At 46.2% G+C, this 10,348-nt stretch overlaps 1 protein-coding gene and 1 long non-coding RNA gene across 10 annotated transcripts in view; one reads left to right on the top strand and one right to left on the bottom strand.

Annotated features, from left to right (window-relative positions):
* Positions 1–10,348, top strand: part of LOC127005388 (cytosolic phospholipase A2-like) — a 68,447-nt gene that overhangs the window by 34,744 nt on the left and 23,355 nt on the right. The window contains exon 1 of one of the 8 annotated variants that reach the window (XM_050874199.1): positions 8,146–8,370. The exons of the other annotated variants lie outside the window; for them this stretch is intronic. Coding sequence (XP_050730156.1) covers positions 8,246–8,370 — 125 coding nt within the window. The 5' untranslated portion in view covers positions 8,146–8,245. Of the gene's footprint in view, positions 1–8,145; positions 8,371–10,348 lie in introns of those variants that run through there. 8 annotated transcript variants of the gene reach the window in all.
* LOC127005394 (uncharacterized) lies at positions 1,450–2,525 on the bottom strand. 2 transcript variants are annotated; one of them, XR_007758491.1, is made up of 3 exons: positions 2,290–2,525; positions 2,004–2,182; positions 1,450–1,859 (listed from the first exon to the last, which is right to left on the bottom strand). It is a non-coding gene; the product is annotated as an uncharacterized LOC127005394 (long non-coding RNA). The 2 variants fall into 2 exon arrangements; XR_007758492.1 differs by having other exon boundaries at positions 1,932–2,182; positions 2,290–2,421.

Here is a 10,348-nt window from a genome sequence, read left to right as displayed (position 1 = left end):
TATATATATATATATATATATATATATATATATATATATATATATATATATATATATATATATATATATATATATATATATATATATATATATATATATATATATATATATACACACACACACACACACACACACACACACACACACACGTTCTGCCTATGGCTGGCTTTCTTGGTGGGGCTTCGTGGTCGGCCCCAGCCCGTTGTGGCGCAGGCAAGTGTTCATAGTGGCGCCGTCCTGCTTGGCTCATGCTGCACCCCGGAGCTCATCTAGAGTCCGGGTTGAAAGGTAGTCTACGGGACAGCATGCGGGTGGTCTGTGGCCACTCGGCGGTGAGGGAAAAATGCCAGCTTGTGGCAACGGGCGGGGCGCGAACCCACGTCCTCCTAGACGCCACGCCCCCACGCCGACCACTCAGCAACCGCCTAGAAATAGATCTATAAAAGGTGCACCAAATTAAGTGACAGGGAAGCAAAAAGGTAAAATAAAGAATAAAGAAAAGAAAGGAGAGGGAAGGATGGGAAGGGAAGGGCAGTGAATTCCCTTTCCTAATAATTAACATGCAAGTCACGAGACGCCGTAATAAAGAAAACGAAACCGAAAACTGAATTATACTTGTGTGGACAAGACAAACAGAATTAGGAAAAGGGGGAGGAGAGAGCCGTGGATTCCCCTTCTCCTGACTCATGCAAGTCACTCACGCATTTCCTCACCGCATCAGTTAACAGAAGGAGTTGAAACCTATCTTGATCACGGGAGCGGCAGGCACTGGATTCCCCGCCTCCTGATGTAAGAGGCTTCGATCCTGCTCAATAACCTTCCTATCTTCGCTTTCATTCAGTTTCTCTCCCTGCCATACCTCCTCCTCCCTCATTTTCCCTCCCTTTCCTCCCTCCTCCTCCCTCACCTTATCTCCTCCCTCCCTCCCTCCTCACTTTCTCTCCCTTCCTCTCATTTTCTCTACGTCTCTTATTGTTGTTGTTATTATTTTTTGTTCTCTTTTTCTTCATTGTTTTCTTTATTTCCTTCCTTACTTTTTTTTCTTCCTTTCTTCTTTTTTTATCATATTTTTTCTTATTACCAACTTTCTTATTGTTATTTCTTTCCTTATTCCTTTTTTACTTCTCTCCTTTTCCTTCTTTGTTTCCTTTTCTTCCTCTTTCTTTGCTTCTTCTTATTATTATTCATTTTTCTTTTTTTCTTTTCTTCTTCCTCTTCTTCTTCTTCTTTTTCTTCTTCATCTTCTTTTTCTTCTTCTTCTTCTTCTTCTTCTTCATTCTTTGTCTGTCTTTCAATTCGTTAATATATGCCTTATCACACGCCTTCCTTGAGAGAGAGAGAGAGAGAGAGAGAGAGAGAGAGAGAGAGAGAGAGTATAAATGACAATAAAGTATAATGACCTCAGTGCCACCTCTCTCTCTCTCTCTCTCTCTCTGGCCGGTGGGAAAGGACTGAGAGCAGACAGACGGACAGACAGACGGACAGGACGTAGCGCGGCTCGGCATAGCGGGCGGGTCGTGTTTGTGTTTCCAGTGAAGAGAGGAAGGGAGTCCGAAGCCCCGGTGTCCCCTGCGTCACTGCTGGGTTGCATAAGTCGAGGGACGATCTCATTCTCGGACGTGTGATGGGGCAGGTGCTGGCGGCGGATGGCGGTGTTGGTGGTGGTGGTGGTGGTGATGGTGGTGGTTGAGATTGGCTTTTCAATTCCTGGTACTTACATTTCCTTCTCTTTTCCTTCATTTTCCTTCTGTTTTCCTTCCTTTTCCTTACACTTTTCCTTCCCTAACCTTCCTTTTCCTTGTTTTCCTTCCTTTTCCTTCTGTTTTCCTTCCTTTTCCTTACACTTTTCCTTCTCTGACCTTCCTTTTCCTTGTTTTCCTTCCTTTTCCTGCTATTTTCCTTCCTTTTCCTTACACTTTTCCTTCTCTAACCTTCCTTTTCCTTGTTTTCCTTCCTTTTCCTTATGTTTTCCTTCCTTTTCCTAAAACTTTTCCTTCCCTGACCTTCCTTTTCCTTGTTTTCCTTCCTTTTCCTTCTGTTTTCCTTCCTTTTCCTTACACTTTTCCTTCTCTGACCTTCCTTTTCCTTTTGTTTTCCTTCCTTTTCCTTACACTTTCCCTTCTGTTTTCCTTCCTTTTCCTTCTGTTTTCCTTCCTTTTCCTTACACTTTTCCTTCTCTATCCTTCCTTTTCCTTCTGTTTTCCTTCCTTTTCCTTACACTTTCCCTTCTGTTTTCCTTCCTTTTCCTTCTGTTTTCCTTCCTTTTCCTTACACTTTTCCTTCTCTGACCTTCCTTTTCCTTCTGTTTTCCTTCCTTTTCCTTCTGTTTTCCTTCCTTTTCCTTACACTTTTCCTTCTCTATCCTTCCTTTTCCTTCTGTTTTCCTTCCTTTTCCTTACACTTTTCCTTCCCTATCCTTCCTTTTCCTTCTGTTTTCCTTCCTTTTCCTTACACTTTTTATCCTTCCTTTTCCTTCTGTTTTCCTTCCTTTTCCTTACACTTTTCCTTTTCAAACCTTCCTTTCCTTTTTAATTCCTTTTTTCCTTCCTTTTCCTTGCACTTTCCCTTCTCTCCAACCTTCCTTTCCTTCTTCCCTTCCTTTTCCTTCTCTAACCATTTTTTCTCCCTCCTAACTCGGTGGCGTGTGGTGTTTTTTTTTATTTTGATTCGCAAACGTTTAAGAAAAGGAATTCACAACCTTATTTTTTTTTCGAACGTGGAGGATGTGGCGGTGACGGTGGTGATGGTGGTGGACTATTCAAACGTCTATTCTTTTCCTTATACTTTTTTTTATTTTGATTCGCAAACGTTTAAGAAAAGGAATTCACTACCTTATTTTTTTTTTCGAACGTGGAGGATGTGGCGGTGACGGTGGTGATGGTGGTGGACTATTCAAACGTCTATTCTTTTCCTTATACTTTTTTATTTTGATTCGCATACGTTTAAGAAAAGGAATTCACTTCAGATTGTCTTTTTTTAATTCTTTATTCCGTCCTTTCTTGACTTCCATGGGTCTTAGATGAGAAATCCACTGCCCTTCCTTTCCCTTCCTCTCATTGTTTGTCGAGGCTCCCAGTGCTTATGTGTTTTCAAGGAAGGGAAGGGAAGGGATGGAAAAGGAAGGGATGGGAAAGGAAGGAAAAGGAAGGGAATGGATGGAATGGTAAGGGAAGGAAAGAGAAGGGAAAAGAAAAGGAAGGGAAGGAAAATTAAGGGAAGGGAAGTGGAGGGAAAGGAAGGGAAAGTAAAAGACAGGATGGGAAAGGAAGGAAAAGAAGGGAAGGAAAAGGAAAGGAAGGGATGGATGGAATGGTAATGGAAAGAGAAGGGAAAAGAAAAGGAAGGGAAAGAAAAGTATAGGAAGTGAAGGGGAGGGAAAGGAAGGGAAAGGAAAAGAAGGAAAGGCTCATCACGTCGGGTTAGATTTATGACGACCACCGAGGCCACAAGAGGAGAGATCGAGACAAGGAAAAGCCCCAGAGCCTGCATGCGTGTTGTCCTTCAAGTAAATGCCTGCACTGACTAAGGCTGTTTAACCCGTCCGCTGCAATTGGCACGGATTTCGCTTTCGCTGACAGCCTGGTAACACACACTCCCAGGTCTTTCTCTGCCTCTGTGGTGGATAGTGGAGTGTTTCCCATGTGGTATTGGTGTGCTGGATATCCCTTCACTGGCAGCCTGGTAACACACACTCCCAGGTCTTTCTCCGCCTCTGTGGTGGATAGTGGAGTGTTTCCCATGTGGTATTGGTGTGCTGGATATCCCTTAACTGGTAGCCTGGTAACATACACTCCCAGGTCTTTCTCTGCCTCTGTGGTGGATAGTGGAGTGTTTCCCATGTGGTATTGGTGTGCTGGATATCCCTTCACTGGCAGCCTGGTAACACACACTCCCAGGTCTTTCTCTGCCTCTGTGGTGGATAGTGGAGTGTTTCCCATGTGGTATTGGTGTGCTGGATATCCCTTCACTGGCAGCCTGGTAACACACACTCCCAGGTCTTTCTCTGCCTCTGTGGTGGATAGTGGAGTGTTTCCCATGTGGTATTGGTGTGCTGGATATCCCCTCCCAAGGTACAGGACTTTACATTTTTCTTCGTTGAATTGTAGCAGCCAATTTTTGTTCCATTCCTGTAGCTTGGTGATGTCTTCTGGTAGGGAAATCCGCAGTCAAGGGGTTTTAAACGTTTGCTGGTAACGTTTGTTGTTGCCGTACGTTTCCTTCTCACCTGGTCCTGTTACTGCGATCTTCATTTCAACGCTAAGAAGGGAAGGAGCAAGCATTCGACACATTCCTATAAGACCGTCAGTGCTGTTCCGTTGTTCCTATAAGACCGTCAATGCTGTTCCGTTGTTCCTATAAGACCGTCAATGCTGTTCCGTTGTTCCTATAAGACCGTCAATGCTGTTCCGTTGTTCCTATAAGACCGTCAATGCTGTTCCGTTGTTCCTATAAGACCGTCAGTGCTGTTCCGTTGTTCCTATAAGACCGTCAATGCTGTTCCGTTGTTCCTATAAGACCGTCAGTGCTGTTCCGTTGTTCCTATAAGACCGTCAATGCTGTTCCGTTGTTCCTATAAGACCGTCAGTGCTGTTCCGTTGCCCTACTCTGCTTTCTTGTGCTGCTGCGGCGTCCACCTCTACCCCACTGCTCCTGAAGGCCGGTGGAAACTGCATATTATAGTGACCTTAACCTCGGCGAACTGTTTTTTTCTGTCTTGTTTTGCGTCACTGGGAATAGTCGGTGGAAATCCCTCGTCAGTCGGGGGTGTTTTTGTGGCTGTATTGCGCCCGTGTTGACCTGAGGTGTGTGTGTCTGGCACCGAGCACGTAGGAGAGAGAGAGAGAGAGAGAGAGAGAGAGAGAGAGAGAGAGAGAGAGAGAGAGAGAGAGAGAGAGAGAGAGAGAGAGAGAGAGAGAGAGAGAGAGAGAGAGAGAGAGAGAGAGAGAGAGGTTTAATTTCAAGCTCTAAATGCCATAAAGCACCTGAGAGAGAGAGAGAGAGAGAGAGAGAGAGAGAGAGAGAGAGAGAGAGAGAGAGAGAGAGAGAGAGAGAGAGAGAGAGAGAGAGAGAGAGAGAGAGAGAGAGAGAGAGAGAGAGAGAGAGAGAGAGAGAGAGAGAGAGAGAGAGAGAGAGAGAGAGAGAGAGAGAGAGAGAGAGAGAGAGAGAGAGAGAGAGAGAGAGAGAGAGAGATCTGGTATCGTCATCATCCTCTGCGACCTTCTGTACCATCTTGGCGGGACATTCTCTGGTTGCTAATTCTGTAGTGCTGTTTATTATGCTGTTCAGTGCTGTGTCTGTCTCATTCATTGCTGTTGAAAGTCAGACAAAGAGAGAGAGGAAGGTCAGGTCTAGTCAGAATCCTAAGTGACCTTCTATCTATCCTCCTGCCTTGTGGAGAACGGTCTTCGGTTGTTGATGCTGTTGTATAAATTGCATTGTGTTGCCTACTGCTGTCTGTGTCTCAACCATTGCTGTTTAATGTGAGAAAGGTCAGGTTAGGTCAACATCCCTTTAGTGACCTTGTATATCGTCTGGGAGAATGCTCTTTTTGGGGGTCAGTGCTGTTGTTATCTTTGCTGTGTCTATCCTAATCCATGCTGCTGTTTCTTCGTGCTGTCTAACCTAATCTATGCTGTTGTTTCTTCGTGCTGTGTCTAACCTAATCCATGCTGTTGTTTCTTCATGCTGTGTCTAACCTAATCCATGCTGCTCTGCGCTAAGAGGGACAGCATCGCATCATCACCAGCAGCAACAGCATAAATAAGACAGCACCCGACCCTTTGCAGTGCCTATTTTAGTTGTCAATGCTGCTGTGTTGTGCTGTCTGTCTCAATCAATGCTGTTTTGCGCCGATAGGGACAGCGCAGCATCGTCAGTGAGTTCTATGACCCCTCAACAACAACAAAAATATGGGACAGTACCCCCCACCCCCCCCTGCATAGCTGCCATAGTTGTGTCTTATCATATCTGTTTAGAGCTGTCTGTCTTAATCATTGCTGTTTGGCGCCAAGAGGGACAGCTTAGCGTCGTCAGTAACCTTCATAACCACTCCACAACGACAGCAGTATGAAAGACAGGACCCCCAAACCTGCTCCTGTCTTTTATCATGCTGTCTGTTGCTGTCTGTCTCAATCATTGCTGTTTGGCGCCAAGAGGGACAGCTTAGCGTCGTCAGTAACCTTCATAACCACTCCACAACGACAGCAGTATGAAAGACAGGACCCCCAAACCTGCTCCTGTCTTGTACCATGCTGTCTATTGCTGTCTGTCTCAATCAGTGCTGTTTTACGCCAAGAGGGACAGCTTAGCGTCGTCAGTAACCTTCATAACCACTCCACAACGACAGCAGTATGAAAGACAGGACCCCCAAACCTGCTCCTGTCTTTTATCATGCTGTCTATTGCTGTCTGTCTCAATCAGTGCTGTTTTGCGCCAATAGGGACAGCTTAGCATCGTCACTGACCTGTATAACCTCATCAACAGCAAAAATCTTAGACAGGACCCCGTTTGAATTAGCTGACATGGTTCGTAATGCTGGTCTGTGCTGTCTGTCTAAAGAGGAACATCATAAACAACATCAATGGCCTCAACAACAGCCATAGGAGACAGGACCCCTTTTGCATTAGCTGACATGGTGTTTAATGCTGGTCTGTGCTGTCTGTCTAAAGAGGAACATCATAAACAACATCAATGGCCTCAACAACAGCCGTAGGAGACAGGACCCCACCCCTTGCACAGTCCTAACAGCTGCCAGTATTACGTGGATAGTGAAGGATGCCAGATAGCGACGCCCGGGCTCCTTTTTGTACCCCGTCTACCGCTACGTCGCTTTCTGCCACCTGCCAACCCACCCAGACCGCCAGTAGACGCTGCCACTTTTCACATCAACTATTTCCAAAGGCCAAAAATAGGATCAATCGGGCTCTCCTGACTGCTTTCTTAGGTTCAGGGTACAGAAGAAGAGTCAGACTACCACCAGGGTCATAAAAGTTCCCCTGGCAATGCCCCAAACCCCTACGAACCCCCTTTCAAATATGTGAGAGTGTGAGCGATACGTTCGAGAAGGTCCCCCCACGCTGAGCCCCCTCCCTCGGCCTTACCTCGCCTCACGGCCCGCCACCGCCAGTCACATCAGTTCTGAGGCGACCGTAGCCAAGGAAAGGTGGAGGTGCACTCGTCGCGGCAGGAATACCCGCTTACATGTGACAGTCTCGGTGGATGTGACAGCCAATCGCAGCTATTGACGCACTCCCTGACGCACCTCGCAGCTACACAGACACACACGGACGCTTCAGGAATCGAGAGTGTGTTAGCGGAAGTTTGATGTGTGTTGGTGAACGTGGCTGAGGAAGAGAAACACACACACACACACACACACACACACACTCTTACCCCTGGAGACTGCATCGCCGCATAGGTTACATACGCGGACCTCACAGCTACGAAACGGCCGCTAGCAACGTAACATCAGCCTCTCAGACGTAAGGAAAAGGTGCTATTAGGCCTATACAGAAAACCCCACCACTACTACTACGACTACTACGACTACTACTACTACTTTTATCTACCCCAACGTATCCAGTGTGATAACAATCTACTACTGTCCTCATGATAAGTGATAAGCCTCCTTGAATCAGCGCGTGCCGGGTTGACATATCTGCTGGCACTCACACGATAGTAGAGGAGACTAAACAGGTTGGATAGTGTACCTGGTATTTACGAGGCTGAAAGTGAAAGGGGAACATCAGACCCACGTACAGAGGAAAGACAGAAGGTGAAGGAGAAGAGAAAGAAAAGGAACAATACTGAACAGGGGGATAAGAGAGAACACACACGAAAGGAAGAGATAACGAAAGAGAGAGAGAGAGAGAGAGAGAGAGAGAGAGAGAGAGAGAGAGAGAGAGAGAGGAAGAGAAGAGGAAAGCAAAAACAGGATTGACAGCTTTAACAAAAACAGGGAAGTAAGAGAAGGAGACGAAGTTAGATAAGAGAGGAAGTGAAGGAAACGGAAGACAGAAGGAAGAGGAGGAAGAAGAAAGAAACCACACCATACCAAAAGTGAAGGAAACGAAAGAAGAAGGAAAAGTGAAGGAATCGAATAGAAAGAATAACGAAGAAGCAAAAAAATCAACCATATCAAGAGAAAGAGAGAGGGGGTAAAAGAAAGCCAAGTTAAGCGATACAGCGAAGGACGAGAAGAGAAACAAGAGAGAGTGACAGGCAGCCCAGGAAGTCGCTCTAAGGCATGGTGAGAGCCGAAGGAGTCAACATCATGGACCGGTACCGTAGCAAACCCGCCCACCTGCACCTCAACTCCCAGCCCTCCCACCTCATCCGCCGCCGCACCACCAGCTCCATGTGGGACTCGAAGTAAGTCTTGCGTCCCTTGTTCTCTGTGGGGGTCGAAGTCAGTCTCTTGTGGCTCCTGTGGCATCGAGGACTATGACAGGTTTTGCGTCCTGGGTTTCGCGAAGTGGGACTCGAAGTATATATGTTTCGTCTCTCAAAGTAAGTCTTGGGCCCCTTGCTCTCTGTGGGGGTCGAAGTCAGTCTCTTATGGCTCCTGTGGCATCGAGGACTATAGGTTTTGTGTCCTGGGTTTAGCGAAGTAGTTCTTTTGTTTCCCGTGCTGTCTGTAGGGGACTCGAAATATAAGTCTCGTCTCTTGCTCTTTGTGGGGGTCGAAGTCAGTCTCTTGTGGGTCCTGTGGCATCGAGGACTATAGGTTCTGTGTTCTGGTTTTTACGAAGTAGGTCTTTTGTGTCCCGTGCTCTCTTTGGGGGACTCGAAGTATGTAAGTCTCTTGCTCTCTGTGGGGGTCGAAGTCAGTCTCTTGTGGCATCGAAATGGAGGTATACTGTCCTTCTTTTGGTCTCGTGAAGGTTTCGTGTGTTATCTTTCGAGTCGTCTTTGGTTTGTTGATCTTTTCTCGTGTGTGTGTGTGTGTGTGTGGAGGTTCCGCCTTTACCCAGACATACACTAATAAGCCTTTCTCGGGTCAGGAGGTATACTCGTACGTGCTGGCGATGACAAGTCCAGCTCATGTTCAGGCCGTGGTGAATTAGTACACTCCCTGGTTTGATAATAGCCGAGAAACAAAGCGAAGTCTGAGTGGTGTGATAATGAAGTGTGTTGTGTGTGCATATGTGTGTTCAGCCTTGTGATCAGTGTGTCTGGCATGGAGAGTGAGTGTCAACAGCGCGCAGAACTTTAAACACACACACACACACACACACACACTCACTCATTTTTCTTTCCTACCTCGCCTTTTCTCGCTACCTCCCCTCCCCAAACACACTCGTAGCGGGTGTTAATTAAGGCAACCCTGACCCCATTTTCCCTTGATTTTAGAGTAGCCCCCCTTAAACCTCACTAACCCACACTAACCTCATTTTCTTTCTGTACCTCTTCCATTAAACCATTGCTCTTCTCTCCGTTGACATCCCCTAACTTAAAACAAAAGCCTAACTCGTATTTATATATCTCAAGAATAAGTGAATGTATATGTTTTAATTTTAAGTACCCCCTTAAATGACGCGACAGCAATGGATTCACAGAGACCACCACCACCACCACCACCACCGCCACCATCACCACCACCGCCACCATCACCACCACCACCACCATCGTTATCGTTCAGGGCTAATTATACCCATTTTATTAGATCATCGTGAACATTAGAATTTCACGACGGAATCCACGTTTGTTATAGCATTGGGAGCATTTACGGTAGCATTTCAAACGGAGTCTACATAATTTATAAGTACCGCAAACATTAGACAGCAAATTATAGACAAAACAAACATTCGCATTTGACATAATAAACAGATTAGACGGAACTTCAATCCCTCAGCTCCTCCTCCTCCTCCTCCTCCTCCTCCTCCTTTGCAAGCAGCCCCAGTCCTTTCTCTTACAGCTCCTCCTCTTCTTCCTCTTCCTCTTCTCTGAATGCTCCGGTTTCTTCCAGTTACCTCCTCCTCCTCCTCCTCCTCCTCCTTGTCCTCTCTTCACAACTACCCAGCTCCTCCTCCTCCTCCTTCTCTTCTTTCTCTTCCTCTTCTTCTTCTCAGACTCCAATTTATCCCACAACCTCGTAAGGACCAGCAGGTCTGCTGTTGTTTGTTCTTCCTTTGTGTTCCTGTCCTTTGTGTTCTCTTCTTCCTCTTCCTCTTCTCAGACTCCAATTTTTTCCTATCACCTCCTCTTCCTCCTGCTCCTCCCTTCCCAACTAACCAAACTCTAACATCACCCTTCACACGGCTTCTGCGTATAGGTTCAAACACCATTATCATCAACATCAACATCTATAAAGGATCCAACACCATTTCATAACATCTCAAACACTAAT

The sequence above is a fragment of the Eriocheir sinensis genome, chromosome 30, assembly GCF_024679095.1.
Source record: "Eriocheir sinensis breed Jianghai 21 chromosome 30, ASM2467909v1, whole genome shotgun sequence".
Taxonomy (NCBI): domain Eukaryota; kingdom Metazoa; phylum Arthropoda; class Malacostraca; order Decapoda; family Varunidae; genus Eriocheir; species Eriocheir sinensis.
Note: the sequence above shows the minus strand (reverse complement) of the source record. Positions and strands in the feature narration are given on the sequence as shown.